The sequence below is a fragment of the Mastigoproctus giganteus genome, chromosome 4 (assembly GCF_048544385.1).
Source record: "Mastigoproctus giganteus isolate SK-2022 chromosome 4, ASM4854438v1, whole genome shotgun sequence".
Lineage (NCBI taxonomy): Eukaryota > Metazoa > Arthropoda > Arachnida > Uropygi > Thelyphonidae > Mastigoproctus > Mastigoproctus giganteus.
Window position 1 is genome coordinate 226809751 of NC_143578.1, and position 27263 is coordinate 226837013.

At 41.4% G+C, this 27263-nt stretch overlaps 1 protein-coding gene across 1 annotated transcript in view; it reads left to right on the plus strand.

Annotated features, from left to right (window-relative positions):
* The window catches only part of LOC150087453 (G protein-coupled receptor-associated protein LMBRD2), a 154935-nt gene that overhangs the window by 115044 nt on the left and 12628 nt on the right, over positions 1-27263 (plus strand). Inside the window, exons 11-13 of the mRNA XM_090372491.1 lie at positions 10631-10764; positions 15459-15567; positions 26482-26683. Coding sequence (XP_090228617.1) covers positions 10631-10764; positions 15459-15567; positions 26482-26683 — 445 coding nt within the window. The remainder of the gene's footprint in view (positions 1-10630; positions 10765-15458; positions 15568-26481; positions 26684-27263) is intronic.

Here is a 27263-nt window from a genome sequence, read left to right on the forward strand (position 1 = left end):
TAGTTTGATTGTGCTTCCCCTTACTTTTATCTGGGGCGGCCATCTGATGTTGAGTGTTCTTCTCAGTAGAATTGAGTTTGTTTTGGTCGGGGAAATCTCCAGTGTATGCAGGTTTGCCCAGGCCTGGAGTACTTGCAGTGCATGGTTCGCACGGGCTTCTAACCGTGATCTAGAGCTTGCTGCCACCGTTAGGACAAGATCATCCACGAAAGCTTGTGTGTTGACATCACCCAAGTCAAGTGCCAGGAATTCATCAAAAACAATGTTCCACAAGAGCGGCCCCAGGACAGATCCCTGCGGACTGATCTTGTCAGGCTCCGGAATGGTGCCATTACCCTGATTTTCTATCAGAGAGGTAGGACCTAATGCAATTAGATCCTACCTCTCCGATAGAATTGTAATCATATTTATATAAATTCATGGGGATTTTTGCCTTGCGGAGTCTGCCCAGGACGCTCGGCCACCAGAGGGTGTTGAACACCCCGGCGAAGTCGACCGCAATTACTAGGAAGTACTTTTCGTTACATTGTGCTGCACTTTCTAGGAGGTTCCAAATTGCCTCAATGGTGGAGAGTCCGGGTTTGAACCCATATTGTCTGGGTGACTCCAGGTTAGCTTCTTTGTAGTGGCTGAGTATTCTTCAATGTAGTATTCTCTCCAGGAGAATACTACATTTACTTAGTGTTGATAGCAGCACTATGGGATGGTAAGAGTTTGGTTGTTCAGGTGGTTTAGTTGGGTTTTTCAGGATGAGCTTGAGATGTGCTGTTTTCCAGCTGGTTGGGAAATGGCCCAATTGGTGGGTGGGGTTGAGGTTGCGGGTTCGAATCCTGCTGAGGTTTTTTTTTTGTTTGTTTGTTTTTAGGGTCAAGCGGCACCAGGGGTTTCCCCCATCTCCACGTAGTTTACGTTGTGGTGTATTACAGTACACTGTAAATGCCAGAGATTTAAAAGTGTATGGATCTTGGATCGTGTAATGTTGTGTACTGTTGTTCTTCTGGCCATTTAGATGCTGGACCCCTGTTGGGATCCAACGTTGCCCCACTTACGCCCCGTGGAGGCAGGCCAGGAACTCAGTAGACTTAGCTTACTCTGGCAGGTCCTGCCGCTTAGTTTCATGAGATTTCGGCGGCTAGGACAAAAAAAAAAAAAAAACTTTGGGTGGCATATTCCAATGGTCATCAAGAAAATAAAATAAAGTGATTTTTATTATTTGCATTGACGTGTGGATGTTATCGCTTTAATTTTTTTAGGCCGAATGCTGGGCGTATGGTGGTTTTGATGTGTGGTACTTTCGCTAGCGTGAAGATAGAGGGGGAGGCAGAAGACTGGGGGGAAAAGGCAGAAGTATGGAGCCAATAGAGAAGGCGGCCCCAGTTTCAGTGGGGCATGCCCATGCCCCACCAGAGAGGAAACAGGGGATGATGAGAAGGGGAGAAGGGGGGATGGTGTGGCCGTCCCCTCCTCCCTGGGAGTTAGGAATTATAGGTGAAGGGGGCTAGAGTGCCCTCTTCAGGTTTCCAATACGTCTGTTTCTCTTCATTGTCACTCATGGGACAAGCCCCATCCTTGTGTTCCTCTTTCTTTGGTTCAGCATCCTTCTTTGATTGTGTGATAGCTTTTTTTTTTTTTTTTTTTATTACTTCCCTATCAGGTGGGTTCTGTTATCTTAAACAGGTGGCATCCGTTCTCAACTTTGGGTGGCATATTCCACTGGTCATCAATCATTGGTTGATATCCCCGTCCTTAGTTTCTCGTATTCCTTAGTGTCCATATTTGGATTCATTACTCCTGTTGGCCATGGTGGATGGCTACTTGTAGTTTTCTTCTGGAGAAAATGTCTTGGGCAAAACAACTAAAGGCCACAAATTCTTCTGGTGTATCCAGGAGATGGTGTTCCTGGGTGTTAGGGATGTATTTAATTCTCGTGAGGTTGTAGGTTCGAATCCCACCTCGGACTTGGATCAGAATAAAATGCAAAAACTTTGGGAGGTGCATTATGGCCACAGAAGCTGATGCGCCAACAACTAACAAAAAAAAAAAAAAAACCAATTACTCCCAAGTATTAAGCTTCTTTGAACTTTTTGCTGTTAATTAAATCACATCAATTTTATGCTTACATAATGACTTTGCTTTCTTTCTGTTACCACAAGTTGTTTTGTAATTGTTTCTTTCTCTCTGCTGTCTCCTCCCCAAGAGACCTGAAAATGGAAGATCAGTAGAACTTGAAACATAGCCAACCTATATTATGTGTAGACTGATGTGGTTTAACAGTCTTTCATTTTCATTTAACTTCTAATTATTATTAGGTGAACAAGTTCGTGCAAAGCACCATTTTAGTTTGTAGTAAATTATTGAAGTAGGTGAAATGGCATTGTTTTTGTTACATCTCATATCGTGAATGCCTTCACTAGTTGTCGCTTATTGCACTACCTCAAATAAGCAATGCTTCCCCAGTAGAGAAGCTAATGTTTCTTATGCTTGGCAGATACTACCACCCAGATGGCACAGTTTCAAAGTTTGTTGGCCTCTCATTGGTGGGCGGGTAGTTACTGCAGTGATACAATGAATCACGACCGAGATATGAAGTTTAACTTTGCAATATGAGATATGCCAGATGGTGTGCGATAGTAAAGTACTAAAAATGGTTTAGAGTTGAAAGCCTCAGGCTAAGGGAAATTTACTAGATGACAGTTTAGTGCAAAGCATCATTTTAGTTCATAGTAAATTACCAAAGTAGGTGAAATGGGGGGGGGGGTTTGATGGCGCATAAGCTACTTTGGCTATAATGCAAGGTTGAAATGGCATCTCATATTGTGTGAACACCTTCACAACAAGTTGCCTGTTATTGCACTACCTCAAATACAATACCGATAGGCTGCCGTTATGAGTAGACACGTTTTTACGAGCTCCTGATTTTAGTGTTAAAATATGAGTTTTAAGTGTTTAGTTCGCCAAGAAAAGTGATCCCGTCGAAAGACATTCATCTGAGGATTCCCTAGGTGAGACAATTTTGCAAACTTTTGGGAATTTAGCAAATTACCAGCGTTTTTATCTGTGTCCTTTGTTTGCCAGACTACAATGGTCACCATGTGGCTGGCAGCAGGGCCATAGAGAGGCACCGATTATAAAGCGGAGGCCACGTTGGTAGTGTGCACTTGACTGGGGAGGGTGCCCCAACAGTGTTTTTATCGGGCTGAAAGAGAGCTCCAACATATTTTAATTTTTAGCATTCATATTCCAGTTAATTAAGAGTCGAAACCAACATCGGGCTTAATGTTCATTCAACGCAGCCGAACACAGTGATATTCTGCTTAAGGCAACACGTCACTTAAGCTCCTGGCAAGGTCAACTGGCAACAGGGTTAGTGACTATTTCTCCCCCACTCCCACCCACTGCTGCATACTTTCTCTTCTAGTCATAACGGAAGAAGCTCACTACCACTACAGTTCAACTAACTCCTATCAACTTAGTGAAATTCCAACTGGAAACGATGATTTTTGTTTCCCCCCCTTCCTCTACCATAAACTGACCATGGAGAGAAGCTACTTCTGTTCCGACGATCTCTTCAACAAAATAACACTACCAACGTCCTCGCCGATATAAACTACCCAACAGGAAATTAACCCCGTTCTTCTAGGGGCATTTCCACATCTGACTGTTTCCCCCCCACCCCAAGTGACAGAGGGGGATAGCCCAAAATCTTCGCTGAAGGACTATTCAGCTCTAAATTCAAACAGAGACGGGAGGAAGGTGGCCTCTTGCTCACCTCCACGAGCTCTTTCACGCGGGACCTCATGAACTCCGATTATCCGTAAAAGTTCGATAATCCGAAATTCGCAAAGATGGATGGGAAATTGAAAAAACCCACAGATGCCGCACATCAGAGCCAAAATGACGACCCCGTCGTCATAGACCAACAACAGGAGACGTCAGAACCCCATTCGGGGGCTCCGCTAACAGGAAAACGCAAGTATAGAAAGCCAACACCTAATCTGGAGCGGGAGATGCGCTCCCAAACTGAATCAAAAGACATAACAGAAAACCAAAAGGACACCAGCGAGGAGAAGCCACAGGAGGCTCCCCTGGATCCCTCCTTGCCAGGGGGTACAGTTCATGAGAAGTCTCTGTTCCTCAAGGCTGCCTTGGAAACATTATTTAAGGAGCAATCTAACAGGGTAACCACAGGGCTAAGGGCACAAATCGTGAACCTGTGGAACAAGCTGGACACTCTCTTGACGGAAACTTACCTCGAGAGTGAGAGAGCCAATGCTAAGCTCCAGGCATACATGGAATGTGGGGCAAACCAAATGCAACAGCGCGCGCCCACATATGCCCATGCGCTGAGGACCACAATGACAACGGAGCGACCACCAACCCTTGCTGTTCCCAGCAAAAAGAAAGTACCACTACTACCAAGACCCAACCTGGTCATACTGAAGCCAACAAACACCGAGACTCTTCACACAAGTGAAGAAGTAAAGAAGACTGTAATTACTAACCTTAGCGATGAATTCAAACACACCAGAATAAAATCGATAAGGAAGACCCGCAACGTCGGCGTCATCATCGAGACAGAAACACAGGAGGAGGTGAACAAAATTATAGCAAATCCGAAAGTGCCGTCCCTGGGCCTACAAGCAGAAACTCCCAAGAAAAAAGGACCAAGCATTGTAATCTTTAATACAGGAAATGACCTATCCCCAACACAATTGCAAGGTGAGATATATCGCAAAAACCTGCAGCAAGCATTCCCGGATACGGACCCATCGAATCTGATAACACCCAGATATCAGACAAAACCCAGAAATAACTCAACTAACTGGGTGGTAGAATTAGCTCCCAGAGCGTGGAAAGTACTAAGGCAGCAGGCAAGAATCTACATCGATTGGGGCAGTCATCGCTTCAGAGAGCACGTGGCTGTTCCAAAGTGTTTTAGATGCTGCCGATTTGGCCACACCACACACACGTGTACTCAACCGCAAACTTCTCCAACCTGTGGGCACTGCGCAGAAGTAGGCCACAATTACAATTCCTGCCCAAACAAAACCGCTCCACCAGTGTGCGCAAACTGCAAAGCCCTAAAGTTACCAGCAGACCACTCTGTCAGAGACACTAACTGTCCCGTGTACTTAAAAGCCAAAAGCACTCAACGACAAAGAACAGATTATGGGAACTCTTTGTAAATATAAAGATTCTAACACAGTGAAATTTGCACAGCATAATGCACAACGGGCAATTGCAGTCACTGCGCAACTAAAGAAAAAGGTAGATGAGGACAACTTTGACATCCTCTTCCTCCAGGAACCCTACACACACAAGAAAGAGGTGAGAGGATACCCACTCACGTACAAAATTGTACAACATAACGGCAATACCCCCTGGGCTGCCCTGGTCGTCTGCAACCCTGACCTCACGGTTACTAAAATAACCCACTTTTGCAACGAATGGGCTGCCTGTGCCCAGATCATCTCTCCATTGGGAGAATTTTATGCCATATCGCTATACTGCCGACCCGGCGAAGATATTCTCCCTGCAACCCAATACCTGCAAAATGTCCTCCACGAGCTCCCTAATACTAAAATAATCGTCTGTGCAGATGCAAACTGCAGGTCACCAGCCTGGCACAGTACAACTCCTGATCGACGAGGAACTGCCAATGGACAGCGCCTGGAAGAATTCCTGACCAACAGCAGCTTCACAGTATTGAATCAGCCAAATAATCTACCGACCTTCTCAAGTACTCTTTGGGAGGCAACAATAGACATAAGCCTAGCCACTCTCTCCACAGCAGGATACATATCCTCATGGAAGGTCAGAGAGGACTGGACAACCTCTGACCATAGAGTAATAACTTTCCAGATGCACCGTGCCCTCAATAGACCACCCACACCCAGAACAATCCTCAACAGATTTGCTATAGCCAAGGCAAACTGGGAACAATTTCGGGAGGCACTGACATACTCTGTTGAAGCATTCGACAGCACAAACCTCACCCCAGACCAGCACCAGCGTGCTATAGTAAGTCTAATCACAGAGGCTTCAAACATAGCTATAAAAAGAAAGAAACCATCTGCAGGTTCAGTCCCATGGTGGTGCCCTGAGCTTCAGAGACTGCGGAATGAAGTAAATACACGCCGTAAAAGCTTCCAGCGAGCGAGAAGATCCTGGCCGGCGGCAGAGGTAGAAGTCCTCAGACAACAATACCGTGAGGTCATAAACAAATACACAGCCCTAATAAGAACCCGGAAAAAATGTTCATGGGAGACACTAGTGTCAACAACAGGGAATAAGGACCCCTGGGGGGTTGTATACAAAGTGGCAACTAATAAATTACCAAAAGGAGAAGTAATATCTTCAACAAAGACACCCGATGGCCACTATACCACATCCTGGCACCAATCTATAGACAATATTCTGAATACCATCTTCCAGAAACTGCCCTCAGACCACACTCCTGAGCAACTTCTGCTCTGTGAGGAAAATACTAACTACTGCCCAGCACATCGGGAGGACCCGTTCACACTTGAAGACCTCCATCTGGCAACAGCAAAAATAAGAAATAAGCGAACACCCGGCGAAGACTACCTGGAGCCAGAAATTGTAAAAAAGACCGTGGAATATATCCCAACAACTATATTAAACTTATATAACCACTGCCTATCTGCAGGATATTTTCCCCATGATTGGAGAGCAGCACGAATTAGACTAATACTGAAGAACCCGAAGAAACCACAGGAACTCCCGGAGTCATACAGACCCATAGCCCTACTGCCAGTACTAAGTAAATTGTATGAACACCTACTACACAGCAGGATACAAGCTCACTACCAAGAAGCAGGCCTCCCCTCTCCCAAGCAATTTGGCTTTCGACGAGGATGTTCCACTGTGGATGCCCTGGAACGTATAATAAATGCAGCTACACACAGCAATAGTAAATACTTCCTTATTATCTCCATTGACTTTGCCGGGGCATTTGACTCACTTTGGTGGCCAAGTGTCCTCGGCAGACTCCGGGAGGAAAACATTCCCAGCAACTTATACCAATGCATCAAAACCTATCTTTCGGACAGAAGGATCTCAGTATCTACACCCTATAGCCAACTCACCCGGCCGGTGTTCCGGGGATGCCCACAGGGATCAGTCCTGGGGCCTCTCTTCTGGAACTTGGTGTTGGACGGCTTCCTCAACCAGGATCTAAATGGAGCAGATGCTCAAGCCTTCGCAGATGACCTGGTCCTGATGCTGGAGGCAGACAATCGTGCACAACTTGAGGCTATTGCAAACAGGGCCATAGATACCCTCCAAGAATGGTCAAAAAATCATCACTTAAGAATATCACCTTATAAGACATCCTCAATACTTTTAAAAGGCTCCCTTGATATCAGGAGGCCACCTCAAATAAAAATAGAAGGAAAAACCATAAAACTGACCACCGAATTAAAATACCTAGGAATCATCCTTGACAAAAATCTTTCATTCACCCCACACCTCGTATATCTACAAAAAAAGATCAAAAACTACTCAGCCCTCATAGCAAGAGTCTCGCGAAAGGATTGGAGCTTAAGGAAAAGAACCCTGATCCTCTTTTACAAGGCTTTCTTCATTCCAGCCATCAGCTATGCAGCAGGGATCTGGTTTAAAAAAGCAACCACCGCAGTCAATAAAAGAAAGCTAGAAACGATACAGCGCAGCATCTTACTCACTGTCTCCAGAGCATGCTGCACGGTCAGCTCACACGCACTGCAGGCCCTTGTAGGGCTCCTACCCTTGGACCTGGAGATTGTCCGCTGTGGCATGCTATATCAACTATCAAGAGGGAACAGTGTAACTTGCATTGGCTTCACCACAGACCCGACCAACAACAGCAACGCAGAAAAGAAACGACTAACCAAATATCTTCAACAAACCTGGCAGTCCCGATGGGCGGACTCAACTAAAGGTGAGATAACCCGGAAGTTCATCCCGGACATTACCCAAGTGTATCCCGAACAGCCAAACTGGTTCTCACCGGGGCTTTACACCACCTTTCTTCTAACAGGGCATGGCTCTTTTAATGCCAAGCTGTCAACTTTCGGCATCAGGGATTCCCCATTATGCCACTGCGGAGAAAACCAAACATGGTCACACCTAATGCACGATTGTCCCCTCTTTGAGGACATCAGATGTCATTTCATCACAAAGATACGCTTTAATCCGAAGGAACGGGAGCACCTTATATTACATGAGGAGGAGCACTACAAGGCCCTCTCGTGCTTTGCACATGAGCTGTTTACCCGGCTAAGGGCAATGACCCAGGCTTGATGCAGGACCTGACTACAACTACAACTCATCGGACGGGACTCTGCTCTCATGAGTGCCATTACTTTGTCAACTGTACCAGAAAGCTCAAAGTACCACGATATCGGACGGGACTTTGCTCCCACGAACATCACAATCAAACACGGACACCCTGTCAACTGGACCGACAGCGCATGTAATTTACCCAACGAACTACCCTAGAATGTGACAATCACCATATGCAGGAGTGACAACACTGCATCGACGCCCAGATAACAGAACAAACAGTGAAAGTGACCACATACCAAGAATGACCACCCAAAAGTGACCACATACCAAGAATGACCACCCAAAAGTGACCACATACTAAGAATGACCACCCAAAATGGAAATAGAAGGACCATGACCACGACCAAACTGGATGAGACCTTGATCCCATGACCAACGCCGGCATTCAACCGATCTCTGAACAAGTCGGTAGAGACCTTGTCCCTGTATGTACCTCCTGGGGCCAGTGTTGTGATGCTGTCCTGAACCTGCTGGCTTAGCCACCACTCTGCAGCCAGGCTGCACACACGCCATATTGGCGACCTGTGCCGGCTCCCTTGTCCGGCCCTTTCTATCCCACCCCGGCAGGGGGGAGGAGACGGTCATACTGTTTCCTCCCCTCCACGCCACCCCCATTCTTCCTTTTGGCAGGGCATGGGCATGCCCTGCTGACACCAAATTGAGGCCTCCTACTCTATTGGCCTTATCCTTCCTCCTTTAACCCCCCAGTCTTCATTTTCTCCCCCTTCTCTATCTTTACACAAGCGAATTCCCCCAAACACATAAATTCAATGAATCCAAATTAACTGACGCCCATATTTCGGTCTATCCTTATTCAAGCGACATCACCCTACGCAATCGAGAGATATCACACATATATCTATACATATATGTGTAAAAAAAAAAAATTTTTTTTTTTTTTTTTTTTTTAAAGGTCCTAGCCACTGAAATCTCAGGAAATTAGGTGGCAGGACCTGCCAGAGTGAACTAAAGACTATCGGGTACCTGGTCTGCCTCCACGGGGCGTAAGTGGGGCAACGTTAGGCCTCAGAAGAGGTCCAGCGGCTAAATGGCCAGAGGAACAACGGTACAAAACACCATACTTCCATAATCCATACACTTTTAAATCTCTGGCCTTCCCAGTGAACTGGTACACCCACAATAAAAGCAACGCGGAGATGGGGGAAACCCCTGGTGCCGTTTGACACTGAAAACACTTACACTTACACTACCTCAAATAACCAACACTTCCCCAGTAACTTTCTCTGAGTCTTTCTGCCATAAACTCTTTTTAGTACTTTACTATTGCACACTGTCTGGCATCTCTCATATTGTGAAGTTAAACTTCATAACTGGATTGTCAGTCATTGTATCACTGGGGTAACTACCCCACCCACCAATGAGAGGCTAACAAGCTTTGAAACTGTACCATCTGGGTGGTGGTATCTGCCAAACATAAGTAAAGTTAGTCTTCTCTACTGGGGAAGCATTGCTTATTCAAGGTACTGCAATAACTGACAACTCATTGTGAAGGTGTTCACAATATGAGATGTAACAAAAACAATGTCGTTTCACCTGCTTCAGTGATTTACTATGAACTAAAATGATGCTTTGCATTAACTTTTTTGTCTAGTAAATCCCGTAGTCTGAGACTTTCAGCTCTTAACCCTTTTTAGTACCTCTAATTATTATTATTATTATTAATTTATAAAAAGTATTCTGGAATGCTGTTTCAATGTATTCTGGCATGAACTTGCCTGTTATGTTGAATAAACCATAACATGGTTTATTCAAATCCCGTAGTCTGAGGCTTTCAGCTCTTAACCCTTTTTAGTACCTCTAATTATTATTATTATTATTATTAATTTATAAAAAGTATTCTGGAATGCTGTTTCAATGTATTCTGGCATGAACTTGCCTGTTATGTTGAATAAACCATAACATGGTTTCTTCCATGTAACAGAATAGCACAAACACAGATTTTTGGAAGCATTTAACAGGATGTGGGGGTGAGAGAGAGAGAGAGAGAGAGAGAGAGTACATATGTTTATTCACAAGGATTCATACAATTACATAAAACTAAACTTCAGTAAATCAATTGAATAATGTAAACTAAATGAAAAAAAAATTAAATTGCATATGAATAATCCCACATGAATAATCAGAAGTTTGTTCTATGAGCAGATCAACCAATTTAAAAAAGATATCTAAGTATAAAGTACAGTTTTGCCATTGACATATTTTATTTTTTTGAAGCCAATTGATTTCTACTGTTTGTTGATGTAAATTTTTCTCTTTATAGGTGATATCAATCATGACTATAGCTTATCTTTGTGTCTGTGCCTACTTCACTGTGTTTAGGATAAGAGTGTTAAATTATTATTATTTGGCACCCCATCATCAAACCAACGAATACAGTCTCATCTTTAGTGGAATGTAAGTGATGACTGAATTTTCATGCAATTATTAACTGAAGCAAATATTTTTTTATATGCAGGAAAACAGTAAGAAACTAAGAAACCATCGTTGTATTCAGAGCTCTAGAATTTTATTTGTGGTACTGTATTATATGTATATACAGTGGTGGCTACATAAACAATTGGAATTGTTGTCCCTGTAGCCTCAAGTTTGTTCTACACTGATGTAAAATGACTATGCATTTCATTGATAAGAAAATACCATCTAGACATATTTACAAATAATTGCAGAAATACATTGCAGGCCATATGAATGCCTTTTCATTGTGACCAGAAACTAACATTATGTAATAATATGGGAAAAAAAAGATATAACAGAAAACAGTACCATTAGGTCTTCTGTAGCAGATAATAGTGTTTTGTTGGCTGACCAAGAGCTTTAATTACTACTTTGCACTTGTCTGACATGGAGCGTATCAGATTCTTGATATATTTTCTGCTTAGTCCACAATACCAGACATGAATAATGGTTTCTTGCAATGTTATCTTGCTTGATGTCTTTTTAGCAGAAATCTTCTGTCCCATAGCATTCAAACAGTTTTAAATCCTGTTCACATCAAAACTACAAGGGGGTATCAAAAAGTTCATACCCTGACCTAGATAAAACATCAGTAGGAAGATGCCATTTTTAATATAAGTTGCGTACATATTCAGTAACTAACATGTAAAATTTCATTCCCATAGGTGATTGTACACCAGAGGTGGAGCCCAGAATCGGAGGAAGGACACTGTGGTTGACAAAGTGGAGTATTGAGCAGCAGTAGTAGTAGTGGCACGTGATGCAAGAAAGCAAGTGTAGGAGCTTATGCAGCATCAGCCAAAAAAAAAAAAAAAAAAAATCACACCATTCCCTCCAAATGCCTGTCCAGTTCCTCCTTAAATTTATTTAACCTATCAACTTCCACAACGACAGATGGAAGTTTGTTCCAGCAATTAACCACCCGCTGGCTAAAGGCAAATTTCCGCACATCTATTCTACATCTGTCCTTTCTTAATTTGAACTTATGTCCCCGTAGGTTCATAATCTGAACAAGTGGAAGGATCCCGTCAGAATTCAGCGTGCTCAACCCATTCAAGGCCTTATAGACCTCAATCAGATCACCGCGCAGGTGCCTAGTCTCCAGCCACTGCAATTTGCAGAACTTAAGCCTCTCTTGGTAAGAGGATCCCTTCATTCCCCTCACCAATCGTGTTGCTGTTGTTGTTGTTATGGGCGTTTAATGGCGCATAAGCTACTATGGCTATAATGCGCCTAATCGTGTTGCTCTTCTCTGTACACGCTCAAGCAAATCTACATCCTTCCTAAAATGAGGCCTCCAGACCTGTACGCAGTACTCAAGGCATGGCCTGACCATTGCCTTATACAGAGGGACAATCACCACCTTTTTTCTGCTAGCAAAATTCCTATATATCATTGACAAAACCCGAGTGATCAAGTTCCTGTGTTTGCAAGGCAAGAAAGCTCAGGAAATTGATGAAGAAATATAAGCTGTGTATGGGCAGAATTATCCATCCTGTGACACTAAAAAAGTGGAAACAGGAGTTCCAGTACAGTCATACAAGTGCTTTTGACAAGCAAAGAGAAGGAAGGCTATCAACATCCACAGACAGTGAGATGGTTGCAAAGGTTGAGCAGCTGGTGCTGAGTGACAGACGTGTGACAATTCATTTCATCGCAAATGCAATGGGAATTAGTTATGGGTTTACCCACAGCATTTTACATGCCCATCTGCACATGTCTAAGGTCTCCGTAAAATGGGTTCCAAGATTGCTGACGCTTTTGCAGAAGCAATGACAAATGCAGTGTTCCTGCCAACTGTTGGATTTGTGCTACTGCAACACCACCCTATTCTCCTGACCCTAACACCGTCAGTCTGTTTCTTGTTTTGAGAAATAAAGAAACCATTGCACTTCGATTTGTCTCAGAAAGTAGAATCGTGGTTTCAGGCAAAAATTGTGGCTTCTATGATCAAGGCATTAAACAACTGATCCATAGATGGGAGAAATGTGTTATTATACATGGAGAGTACATAGAAAAGGATTAAAGTTCTTGTGAAGTTTCACCTTTCTAGGGCTATTATTTCTAGGTAAGGGTATGAACTTTTTAATACCCCTCGTATTTCCTGGCCATGATAAAAGGATTGGATATTCCATTCTTGCACAGACTTCTTCACCTAAAGGTTAAAAAAAATTGATAAAATAGTTGGTGTTTGAAGCAAATTAGTATACTAGAAATGGTATTAAATGATTATGTAACATTGTACTAACCTTACTTGCAGTGTGGCAAGTTGCAGAGTCATGATGGAAAACAATGTTGTTCCTTGAAAGAGGTCTCTGGTGGTGAGCAGAAAAGTCTCCTTTAAAAGTTTTGTGTAGTAGTCTCCATTAAGAGTACTATTTCCAAGATGTATTCTGCCCACTCCTTTGCTCATTGTGCATCTCAAAACTTTACTGTTGATTGATTACAGTCATGGTGATATGCTTTGTTAGATCTACACGAAGTGTAGCATATACCATCTAATCCGTGAAGGTAAAATTGGATCCATCAAAGGATATTACAGATTTCCATTACTAAGAGTTGTCCAGTTAGCATGTTCTTTAGAAGAGATTAGCCATATTTTCCTCGTGGACTTTGTCTATAAGGGCTTTGTAGAAGGTTGATGTTTTCATACCATTCATCACACATCTTCATCAAACAGTTCTATCACTTGCATGGTAGTCATACAGGCCTAGACTCTTCAAAACTGTGTCCTATGCTGAGTATTTTTCCGCTTCAGTCCAGTTCCAGATTTTCTTCTAACATCTCCAGTCCTGACCTTGACTGGTTACAGCCAACTTCAACAACTATATTTTAACTAGAAAAGCCAACAATTTCACTTTTCTTCCTTGGAGTTAATTGAGTGAAGACAGATAGCAGCAGGTGGATGTTTTTTATAAATATGATGATGCAATATCACACTTACAGGATGATGTAAGTGTCTTTAAAATGACATAGTTTTACTTATAGGGGGAATTATTAAAGGAAATATTAAGTTTTGGAGGGTGATACAATTTGTGTGATTACTATTCTGTGTATGTACATACACACTCGTATGGTCAAGAGAAATTTTGTAGGGGGTTCGAGGTCACCAGCTAGCATCTCTCTCTCTCTCTTTGTATATTTTTCATCCACTTAATTCATGGTACCAACTGCTTACATAAGTAGTTTGTTTTTAGACCCACCATCTGTTGATGAGAAGAGGTCAAATTTTAGCACGAGTGCATCATGGAATAGCTAATGAACTGTCTTTACCCACCTAAAGAAATTCCCTCCATTATGGTAAAATATTGTTAGTAGAAAACTGTGATGTCTAAAAATTTCAGACTTTGCATTAATAAAATTCAAACATGAATAGTTCCCTTGAACTAAGCAGCAGTAGAAAATGTTGTCATCTCCATTTGCAAACTATAATAATTGTTGATTTTCAGTATAATAATTTAGGTTTTCTTTATCTAACTTTCAGTTAGAAAAATGGAAACCTTGAGTTACCACACTGAACTTTTTTTCTTGCTCTACAAATCCCTAAATCTAATAGCAAATGATTACTGATAAATAGTACAGCACTTAACATCACAAATTTCTATCATGTCTGAAGTAGCTGAAGGGGTGTTTTCTCCTTCATACTTTTGTGAACTCCTTCCTGCCTTATTTCCATGACTTGCTAAACATTGTGATCTGACTGAAAACTTGCTTTCATGATGGGAAGAAACTCACTTTCACAATCAGAATAAATGAACAACTTATGATTCATTCTAAGTACTTTTATTAGGAAACATCATTAGTTGCTCCATAAGAACAATGCCTGTGCAAAAAAATCTGTGTAATCATTCAGCAGAAGTGAACATCCTATGTGATAGGAAATAAAAATGAAGTGAGTTAATGAGAGTAGATAATTTTTTTTATCTAAAATTTGTAGAGATGTTGAGGTATCTCCAAAGGTGTTGGAACAGTATTCCATAGAGGAGTCGTGAATTTGGGAGTTGTGCAGGGTTAATAGTTGTGGAGAAGAAAAATAACCCCAGAAACAATAGTGAAAAGCTATTTTTTATTTATTTAATTTTAATATTGAGAAATTATAGATGTGCTGTGTGAGCAGCAAGAAAATTTAGTTGATTGGATTATTCTGGATATAAAAATTACCTTGTGAAAAGATTCTTTTGTTGTCGTTGCAAGAAATAAGACAAGAGTTGAAGTCTGCTAGGCTGTCTCTGTCCTCACTAAAGATCGGTTTTAAGAAGTTGGTGGTGAATATTTTAGAAGCAGTGAACGTTTTGTTAAGCACTGCACAGTTAACAGTAAAGATGTTGACAGTATTTGCTGTTGGAACAAGCTTATTGATAAGCAAAGTGAAAGAGATAACTTGGGTCATTTTGTTGTTAATGAATGTGTATGCTAGAAATGTAAATGTCCAAAACTGATATATATTTTTACTTCTGTAAATTATATCTGAGCATTAAATTTAAAGGATTTTAAGCTGGTTGATTAAGCAAACAGATTAGAAACTAGCATTTCGTTATAGCCTTTAACTGCTACTCTTTGGCACTGTATTTTACACATACTCAACTTTCTTTTTAGTTCATACTTGTTTTTTTTTTTTTTATATATATATATAGGTTGTTGTGTCGCTTAACTCCACCTCTCTGTCTAAATTTTCTTGGATTAATTCACCTTGATAGTCACGTAACTAAAGATTCCCATATTGTGGAAACAGCATACACAAACGTAAGTATGAAAAAAAAAAAATATATATATATATATATGCAGAACTTATATTCTATCCAACAAGTCAACAAGTGTTAAAAGTGAACAGTTTGTAAATTCAGCATTTTCAGGATTCTTATCTGTACTTCTGTATCTGTCACTCTTTCTTTCTGTTAGTATTTAGCAGTATAATGAAATAGTATGTGTTAACAGAAATGTAGTAGTAGTAGTGGCATGTGATGCAAGAAAGCAAGTGTATGAGCTTATGCAGCATCAGCCAAAAAAAAAAAAAAAAAAATCACACCATTCCCTCCAAATGCCTGTCCAGTTCCTCCTTAAATTTATTCAACCTATCAACTTCCACAATGACAGATGGAAGTTTGTTCCAGCAATTAACCACCCACTGGCTAAAGGCAAATTTCCGCACATCTATTCTACATCTGTCTTTTCTTAATTTGAATTTATGTCCCCTTAGGTTCATAATCTGAACAAGTGGAAGGATCACATCAGAATTCAGCGTGCTGAACCCATTCAAGGCCTTATACACCTCAATCAGATCACTGCGCAGGTGCCTAGTCTCCAGCCACTGCAATTTGCAGAACTTAAGCCTCTCTTGGTAAGAAGATCCCTTCATTCCCCTCACCAATCTTGTACGAAAAAATGTAAATTGAAAGAGATGAGTACACTAAAGTTTTGAGTAAAATTGTATTGGACTAATGTGTCAGTTTTTCCTCTTTCTGGCTGAGGTAAGTTGATGTATAGGGTGGTCCAAAAAATGTAGGTATATGATTGATAATTCATTAAATGGCCTTTTACACACACAACTTGGAATAAGTGTAAAGTGTGTTTAGGGTCAAACGGCACCAGGAGTTTCCCTCCATCTCTGCATAGTTTACATTGTCATGTGATACAGTATGCTATAAAGGCCAGAGATTTAAAAGTGTATGGATCTTGTGGTGTGTAATGTCATGTACCATTGTTCTTCTGGCCTATTAGCCACTGGGCCCAACATTGCCCACACTTAACCCTGAGGTTACCAGGTATACGAGTTTTAGATTTTACTCTGGCAGGTCCTGCCACCTAATTTCCTGAGATTTCAGTGGCTAGGACCTATAAAAAAAAAAAAAAACTCTGAGGTTGTACGCTGCAAGTGAATACTGCCAAAAGGTCGAGCATTTGATTTTGATGTTTTAATTTTGACGTGTGGGGCATACGCAGTGTAAGTTGACAGAAGGGGGGACTGAAGGCAGGGAGAGAAGTAGAAGTAAGGGGTCGATAGGTGAGGTGACCCCTGCAGTGGTCAGTGGGGCATGCCCCACCAGAGGGAAAAGGGGAATGGTGAGGGGGGTCAGAGATCTGGCTCCCTCCTCGACAGGGGTGTGGATTGAAAGGTACCTTGCAAGGGCGTGTTACAGATCGCCAAGTGGCTATCGCAGCAAAGCTGCAGGTATGTTCCTTCTTGGTGGTGTTAGAACCAGGAGAGTAGTGTCCAATGATGGAGTCTTTCGTGAGACTAGTGAGTCCCGTCCTTGTGGCGTTTGCATGCGTGATAGTCCCTTTCATCAACACTGCAGCTGCTGGGCAGGTTGTCTCATCAGGTCCTAGGTGTCTTGTCCGTGTTGTCACTCTCACTCAGTTGTTTTGAGGGCACTGCTCCACTACATTTCTTTGGTGGTTCAGTGCTGTGTTTTCAGCCTTTCTCCTTGAGGAAATGTCTTGAGCATATTTTGTGAATGCCTTGTATTCCTCATAGGAATCTAGGAGGTATTGCTCCTGATTTTGCAGGATGAAGGTCAATCTGGTTATAAGCATTCCACACAGGTCCTCATATCGTGGACTCTGATGCGCGACATGGAACCACCTCTCGACCTCCCCACAAGTGTACAGCGGATCATCGATAATTCCTAGTGCAGTGAGTTTCCCATTGAAAGGGCCATGACCTGTTAGGAGGAAGGTAGGTACCAGTCACGGTTGAAACAAAGTTGGTAATTTTGGGTAAATTTTTTCTATATATGGCACAATTTTTGCGTGATCTCACCTTTGGTCGAGGTTGCCCATCTGTTTTGCCATTTCGGCTGAAGGTGCTTTTGCAGTCTCAATTTTTCTACTGTCCTGCCATTTGTCAACTCGGTGGTGAATCCATGGAATGTCATTTGAATTCCTTTCGAGTAGTAATACGGTAGACCCTGTCTGACAATTTCCAGGTCCAGGGGTAAGGTTCCAGCAATTAATTGGAGAGCTTCCGTGCTTGCCATGTTGCAAGCTCAGTTCACTGTGAGGAGGATTGTCTGGTGGGTTGAATCTGGTATCCTCTTATTTGCAGCTATGGTGGTTTTATGATACCAAATTTCTGCCACATAAGTGATCATCAGAATGAATGTGACGGTGTGTGACCCTTGCGACTAGACCAGAATATTTTCTTATTTTGATCCTTGTTCGGGTGAGATAAGGTTTAAACGACGGTTTGGTATCAAACACTACACTGAGGTATTTCATTTCAGTGGAGAATTTGATGGTGGTTCCATTTATTTTTATCTAAGGGGACCTCCTTTCACTGAGGGCTCCTTTCAGAAGGATGGAAGTTGTCTTTTCTGATGAGATATACAGAAAATTTTCCTCCATCCACTTTCAAAGTATATCCAGGGCAACATTTGCTTGGTCTTCGAATCGGGCACGAGAGTCAGCCATCACGATCAGAATCAGGTTGTCGGCGAATGCCTGAGAATGAATACCACGTTCCAAAACAGTGAGCTGAGAACCGACCCCTGCAGACATCCTATGTGAACTGTTCTGGTTACTCTGTGGTATGGGGTTACAACCTGAATGACTCTCTGTGACATGTTTTTATTACGCTATATAAATTGGGTGGAATTTTGGCTTGTCTAAGTCTGCCCAGGATGCTCGACCACCAAAGGGAGTCGAATGCCCCAGTGAAGTCAACAGCAATAGCCAAGAAATATTTTTCCTGGCACTGTTTCACAGCATTGAGTAGGCTCCTCATGGCATCCATAGTTGATAAACCAGGTTTAAAGCCGTACTGGCTAGCTGATTCCAATTTGGCAGCAGAGTAGTAGTGCTAGATCCAGGTATATAACAGTCATTCCAGTAATTTGTTTAATACCATCAGTAGGGCAATCGGTCGGTAAGAATTTGGCAGCTGTGGGTCTTTAGTCGGGTTCTTCAGGATTAATTTCACCATGGCTGTTCTCCAGTTCTTTGGAAAGTAACCTTTTTCCAGGCATTTGTTATATAACTGTAGGAGGTTGTTGTTATTTGGTTTTTAGGAGCATTAGCAACTAAGGCCATATTGCTCCGGGATATGCAGTGGTCATTCCCTGACCTTTCCACATCCTCCGTATTTGGTGGTGACGGGCTCGAACCCCGGTCTAATCAAGAAGCGTGTGCTACGCATTGCTGCTCCTTCCCACCTGGCTACGGAGGCGCCTACTGTAGGAGAGGTTAGGAGCTAGATCCACCACCCGCTTAATGATCTCTGGCTCAAGCATATCTTTGCCTGGGCACTTGTTAGGTCTGATTTATGTTGCTGCATTTTGTAGATCTTCTAAAGTGAAGGGTGTCTCCACAGCATGTCTCGTAGCTGTCATTTAGTTGGCATGTTCTATGCTGTTTTTCAGACTTGGGGTAACTGCCTCTCTGAATATGTTGTCTAGATTATTATTGGTGGATTGTTCCCACGTATGAGAGGGTTTCTTGTGGGGTTTTAGTTGTGGTTAGGATTTCTCCTTTGGGAAGTCTGTTTGTGACCACTCGGTAGACTGTCCCCCATGGGTCTTCATTTCCTGTTCCTGGCACTAGTCATTCCCAGGCACTCTTTTTACTTTTGCATATTTTTTTCTGTATATTGGTTCCTGACTTCCTTATATCTCTGTCTTAAGACCTCAACCGCATTTTCTGGCCAGGTCCTATGTGCACATTGGAACTCCTTTCTTCACTTTGTCACAACTGTCCGGAGAGTCTGAATTTCATGATTCCATCAGGGCACCGTGCCGGTGCCCTGGTAGGTGGAGTTCTTTTTGATTGCTGTCTGGGCAGCTCTGGAAATGCGTTCTGTTACTTTTCTTTCCTGATAGTCTGGGTCTAGTTCTGCTTCTGTTCCTAGTTGGTGGTTGGTTTAGACTGTAGCTGCTGTGTGAACAGCTCCCAGTTTGCCTTTCTGATTGCAAATCTAGGTTGCAGCTGCTTGGGAATTAGGGCTGGTGTTAAGGTTCTTGAGATTGTATAAGTGATTACTCGATGGTCAGATGTCGTAAAAAGTTTTCGACCCTCCAACCAGAGCAGTGGGTAGCCAGGTCAAACATGGCAAGTGTGATGTTTATAGTGGCCTCCCATTGTAGGTTGCAAAACATAGACAGGTGGTGTGGCTGGTTTAACACATTAAGTCTTGAGCCAACAAGGAAGTCTTCCAGGATTTGCCCACTGTGGGTTCCCCATTGATCCTGCATGTCACTATGCCACAATTGCAAGCAACAATTTACATCTGCTCATATCAGAATTTTTTGATTTGAGAGCAAGTCCACGAGTCACTGGAGGTAGTTGATTGCGTAGGTCAGTTCTTGCGACCCTGTCTGCAGTATAAGGATACCACATAGAAGGAACCAACAGGTGAAATGATATGGGTGCAGAGTTGAGAAATTTTTGTAGCCGTCAAGTAAGGGTTACAGATGAGGATCGTGCCCATGGGGGTATCTTTCCTCAGCTTGTAGGCCAACAAGTAGCCCCTTACTAATTTCATGTGTGTATACGGCTCCTGTAGGAGGGGGATGTCAGCTCCCTCCTTGTCCGCCTTGATTCTAAGCTAGTCGACCACTGCTCTGGCCCGCTGCGCATTGTGTTGCATAATTTTGACCTCTGTGCTGTTATAATTTTTAAATCTTCTCCCCATAATCTGTTCTGCTCTGCTCTGCTTTGGTATATCCCCTTACGTAAACAGGGCATTTTGGATCTCTGACTGTGTCCACACTCCATCTTGGCTGACTTACAGTTGGGGCAGACAGGCTCCTTACTTTTGTTTGGGAAATCTTTAAATTCGTGCTCCTTTTCCGAGCAGTGGCCGCAGGTTGTTGCTGATTGTGCACAGGTGTGGGTAGTGTGGCCAAACTTAGGCACGACCACATATTTCCTATACTAGTGACGGGTCCATTCTATATACATTCTTGTTAGGACCCTCAGTATCTGCCAGACAGCTGGGTCAAATTCTACCACCCAGTTACAGGTGTTTGTGTTCCTGGATTTTGTCATATATCTTGGCCGTACACAGTTTCTTGGTTCTTGATTGGGCAAGGCCTGTCTGGGTTTCTTGAGGTAGATTTCTTCTGCCAGTGTTTCAGGTTTTATATCCTTGGCTAGATCAAAATTGGCTGTCGGCCCTCTTCTTTTGGGAGGTTTGGCTATTAGGCCTAAGGTCGCTACTTTCGGATTATTCATTATCCCTCGAATTTCCTCCTGTGATTCCGTTTCGAAGGTGATACCCATGCTTCGGATCTTTCTTACAGATTTTATTCTGGTCATTTTGAAATCATCTTTCATGGTCTCCGTTACTTTACATTTGATTTCTTCACTGGTCTTTTCTCCCTTTTTCCTGGGCCTAAGAAGATAGGTTGGGTGTCTTTAGTAGTCGTCCTCTCTTTGGCCGCATTTGTTGTTCTGTTGCCGGTGCATTTGCAGGTGTCCTCAGTGTGTCTGCAGTGGAGGAAGCACGCTGTTGCATGTTTTTTGCTCCTCCTTCCATGTGGGCCTCTAACTTGGCTATGGCCTTTTCAGATTCCAGATATGTTTTAAATAATATGGACTCCAGTTTGTTCCATGGGTGCTGATTTGGCCTCTGAGGCCTACTGACACTGTTGCTCTGTTCTTTGAACAGGTCCTCCAGAGCTGTTTTAAAAATACGGGCTTGGTCCATAGGCTGCCCTTCTGGGAGGGCAGGGTCCAGTGGGGGGTCTCTGTTTGTTGGGAGCCAGTGCCATCCTGAGAGCACTTCAGTTCGCTCTGGCTCCTGATCTCCCTATCCAATTTTGGGACTATTTGTATGTGTTTTTCTTCTTTGCCATAGGCGTCAGCTTTGCATTTCCAGGATCCTCCTGGTGTTCAGAGTTCCTTTGCATCTCCAGGATCCTCCTGGTGTTCAGGCTGTCTGCTGGCATTTTCCTGGAGCTGTTCCTGCATTGTTCTATCCAGGTATTGATACCAGTGTGGGTTCCATTTAATAGAGGGGAGATCCTTCTTTAGATCAGTATCTTTAATTTTTCTTTCAGCTACCTGTATCGTGAGTTACTGATTTCTGTAAATTACTCAATTTTCCAGAATCTGGCTAGCTTTTTGCCATGTGCTGCATAACATCAAGGAATAACAGATTTGGGCACATTAGACACAACTTCGTTAATTCGTGGATGCTTATCGACAAGTGAGATAAACATATAAAAAAGTGGGTTTTTTTTTTTTTTTGGCTGATGCTGCATAAGCTTGCTTTCTTGCATCAAATGCCTCTACTAATGCTAATGCTAAATATAATTCAGCTCTTAAAAGGTCACAGTAGCATGAAATAACCATGTATTTCCTGTCACAACAGGTCATTTCCAATATTCTGTCGCTATTGTTATTGTAATGTGAGTGATTGACATCGTGGCAAGTAGGGGAGGCAATTAACAGAACTGAGACTTAAATAATAATACATTTTGTAGAACTTCTATTTTTATATCTGCTTAGTGTTACTTTACAGTTACAATTTTGCACTGTTGAGCACTGCAAAATGCTTTACTACTCTTCGTGATGCTAATGAAGATTCCCTATGCACATATACGAGTAGTCAGTCATTACATACAAAATTTAAAAACATTCATATTTTCTTTAATATTGGTTATTTTTAGCTAAAAAGTCACCTGAATGTCCCGAGTCCTAAGGAGTTTCATCTGACATCGTCGGCGAGCGAAAATTCCAGTTGTAAACATTTTATAACATTTGATTAAAATGGAGCTCACAAATGCATGGCCGCACACTCGAAAAATCAGGCAGATCCCCCATGAAACTTGAAATAATGGGAAAGAATCACATGACTATTAAAGCTGACCCATCACTGTGCACACAGTGATAGGTCTCAGTTGTGGGGAACCACCAGTGGTACTTCCCTCCCCAAACATTATATGCACACAGTCATGAATCTGTATGCAAAATTTCTCACACACTCTTTCTAGCTATTAAGTTCTGTAAATCTTTCATTGCCAATGTGTTTCATTGGTAACATGAGTAATTGCAGACCTCTTAACTTGACTTCTGTTACAGGGAAAATAATAGTCACTGGTTAAAGAAAAATGCAGGACCACATAGACAGGAATGCAGTTATACTACAGGCACAGCATGGATTTGTTAAGGCGTGATTCTAACCAATCTGAGATACTATGTGCAGTACGAAAGGAACAACTAGATGCAAAAATAATTTTGATTATCATATACTTGGATTTCGGGAAAGCTTTTGATACTGTTGCAGATGAAAGACTGCTGTACAAATTGGAACAGTGTGGCATTAAGGGCAAGTTGCTGCTATGGATAAAGGAATGGTTAACTGGGAGAATACAGAGAGTGGTTATTAGTGGAGTCCCCAGAGTTCAGTGCTGGGTCCATTGTTGTTTTCTATATTTATTAATGATATCGATGAAGGTATATATCATGCTTAATGTATAAGTTTGCAGATGATACAAAGGTTGGCAGGGTGATTAATGACCCTGCTAACCCATTTTTGAGTAATCACAGTAAGCTGCTGCAACAAAATCTAGAAAAATTAAGCAGATGGGCTGAGAAATGGCAGTTAAAGTTTAACACTGACAAATGCAATGCACTGCATATGGGTAGTAGCAATTCCAGATTACTGTACCAACTGCATGGTATTACACTCAGCATAGTGGAAAATGAAAAAGACCTGGGAGTTATAGTGCAGTCAGATATGAAATTCTCTGAGCAGTGGAGACAGGCTACCAGGACAGCTCATGGGGTTTTGTCACTGATATACAGGAATAAGGAGGTGATTATCCCATTGGACAAGGCAATGGTTAGGCTACATCTTGAGTACTGCATATAGGTCTGGAGCCTTCATTTTAGGAAGGATGTGGATTGCTGGAACAGGTGCAGAAAAAGGTAATGAGATTGGTGAATGGAATGAAAGCAGTGGCCTTACCAAGAACGGCTTCAGATTTGCAAATTGCAGTATCCAAGACTAGGCACCTGCGAGGTGATCTGAGGTGTTTATGGCTTTAAATGGTTTGAGCAAACTCAATGCTAATAGCTCTCTTCCTACATGAGAGGAAATAAATTAAAATTCAGGGAGAATGATTGCAGGATAGATCTGCAGACATTTGCCTTCAGCCAGTGGTTGGTTGATTGTTGGAACAAACTTCCATCTGCTGTTGTGGAAGTGAGAGTTTTTTTTTTTTTTTTTGGTTTTTAGGAGCATTAGCAACTAAAGCCATATTGCTCTGGGGATATGCGGTGGTCATTCCTGACCTTTCTGCATCCTCCGTATTTGGTGGTCGCAGGCTCAAACCCCGGTCTAATCAAGAAGCGTGTGCTACGCACTGCCGCTCCTGCCCACCTGGCAATGGAGGCACCGGAAGTGAGAGTAGTTTGATTAAATTCAAGGAAGAACTAGATACATTATTGGATGGGATGAATAGGTAATGTGGGAAGGGGTTTTTTTTTTGCTGAAGCTTTGTAAGCTTGCTTCTTGCATCATTTGCCACTACTCAAATCCTTCAGGAGTTGCTTTCTGATAATGTAGAATTTAACACAGAATTAATTACAGTATCCTTGTAGTAATCTGCTGCTTACATAATCAGCAGTACTTCTCCAGTACCTATGATGTAAAAAGAATGGTACCAATTTTGGCAATATGGTTCGTCACTAATTCTACTTTTATGATACTGGAAGCATATGCTGCTTTACTACCTATGATTTGCCAAAATCGCTAATTCAGAAATTAATAGCATTAGCAGAGGCATATGATGCAAGAAAGCAAGCTTATACAGCATCACGCACAAAAAAAAAAAAAAAAAACACTTTCCCGTTTCATCCATCCATTAATTCCAAAAGTTTTGTCCAGTTCTTCCTTGAATTTATTTAAGCTTTTAACTTCCATAATGGCAGATGGACGTTTGTTCCAGAAATAAACCACTTGGTGGCTAAAGGCAAATTTCTGCACATCTGCTCTGCAACAGTCTTTCCTCAGTTTGAATTTGTTCACCTCAAGTGTGCAATCTAAGGAAGAGGAAGAATCCCATCAGCACTGAGCTTGCTCAAACCTTCAAAGTCTTGTACACCTCAATCAGATCACTTTGTAGGTGCCTCATCTCCAGATGCTGCAATTTTCAGAACTTAAGTGTTTCTTTGTAAGAGCACTCCTTTGTTCACCTCAACAATCTTGTTGCCCTACTCTGTACTTGTTCCAGCAGCTCTTCATCCTTCTTAAAATTAGGCCTCCAGACCTGTATGCAGTACTCAAGGTGTGGGGGCAAGGATAAGGAGATGATTATCCCTTTGTATAAGGCAATGACTTGACCATTGCCTTATACAAAGGGATAATCATCTCCTTATGTCTACTAGCAAAATTCCTATATATCATTGACAAGACCTTATGAGCTGCTCTGGCAGCCTGTATGCACTGCTCAAGAAATGTAGGATACCAGTTGGTCATGTCTATCTTTAGATAAATTTGCAACTGGATTTTTGGGATATAAAAATGGCATGAGTAAGATTGGAGAAGAATGGTGGCCATCAGCTGTAGCAAAGAACAAGACAGCCTCACTGCCATTTGTAAAGAAGCAAAGTTTTCAAAAATTGAGTTTGACTTTTATTAATCTTATTTTTATAAGGTGAGTGAATCTTATGCAAATAAGTTTTGTATGTTTCATATTATCTTATAAAACCCAAATGAAATTTCTGACTACTACAATAAGTTAAGAAAAAATAATTTTTAATAGTATCATTTGCAAAAAGTTTTTATTGTTAAGGGTCTTTATTTCTGAATTGTGTACAAAATATGAGTGATTTTTATAGAATAAGATATTCTACCTAGACTAGATAGTTTGGTGATAATACCATACCATTCATGGTTTGGCCAATAAATATTAAATTTTCTATGTGATGAAATTCAAAAATTCCATTGAATTTTGATTTTACCACATATTTAATTTCTGGTTTAACTAACCATGGTTCGTGCACTGTTTGTCTATAATTTACAGTAATTTATCATTGCTAGCATTGTTTTGCCATTAATTGAGCATGGACTGTCAATTACATTTGAATATTACATTTGTTTTCTTTTTTTTTTTTCTTGTGATAATGGTTTAACAAATGGACCATCTCAGTTTTGGCCATGATTAAAATGATGAGAATCTTAGCTCAAGCTGCAGCTTTCATTGAAAACTGCATTTGGATTAGCTATCTGGATAAATTTTCTACGGGGATAAAAGCTTAATGAATTTAAGACAGTGCCTCATGCTACATGTTTTATAAAACATAACTGTATGAGTATGACATAGTAGTAATTGAGCAAAGTACCATGTGCATACTTCATATTGTTGGCACTTCACACTGATTTGCCTTAATACTGCACTTTTCACTTTAAATAAAAAGCAATTCCCCAATGTATGCCTTTTATTGTGAGGTACCTCCACAATATGAAATCAATACACTTAATTGCAAACTTGGTTTGTTTAATTGCTACATATAGATTGAGGCTATGCCCTACTTATATAATTATATTTTATAATGGCAGTTATTTATTGTGACATCTTTATGAAGTCTTAAATTGTCATTGCCTATCAATAATAATGAACTCGTATATTCTTTATGGATGTGTATGGTAAACTGCACAATAGTAAGTTAATGTAGTCAGTTTTTTTTTTTTTTTTTGCCCGCTGTATCTTTCAGATTATGGGCCATATGGATGTGATTTCTATTGTCTCTGATGGTTTCAACATTTACTTTCCCATTGCTATTTTCCTGTTTTGCCTTGCTACATATTTTCACCTTGGGAGTAGAGTGTTACATATGGTTGGATTTGAGCAGTTTGTTGGTGATGATGAAATGACCTCTGATCTTATTGAAGAAGGAAGGGAGCTAATTAAAAGAGGTAAGTTTAAGATTTGCCTTAGGGACATTCATTTAAAGAAGAAAAAATGCCGATTTTTGCCAGTCTATTAGTTTAATTTGTAATAGAAGTACTATTATGTTCAAAATTTTGAACTTAACAGTAGTGGCAAAATAATATAAGGAAGTAAAACTTATACAGCATCGGCAATTTAAAAAAAAAAAAAAAACAGGAAAAAATGCTTTGTTTGCCTGTCCTTCCCAATAATTTGGTCAACCCTTCTTTAAATTTATTCAGACTACCTACTTCCACTAAACTAGGTGCAAGTTTATTCTAACAATCATTTACTCTCTGACTGAAAACAAATTTCCAAACATAATTATGTTTGGAAATTTCTACAACCTACAATCATACTTTTCCAATTTATGTGTTTTTTGTGTACATTACAATTGAAAATGAAAGATGCCATGTGTATTTAGTTTTCTCAACCCATTTAAAGCATTAAATACTTCAGCCAGGTCTCCTCGCAGATACCTAGTTTCCAAATGCTGCAGTTTACAGAACTCAAATCTTTATTGGTAAGAATACCCTTTTCTGCTTCTGAATAACTTTGTTGCTCTTC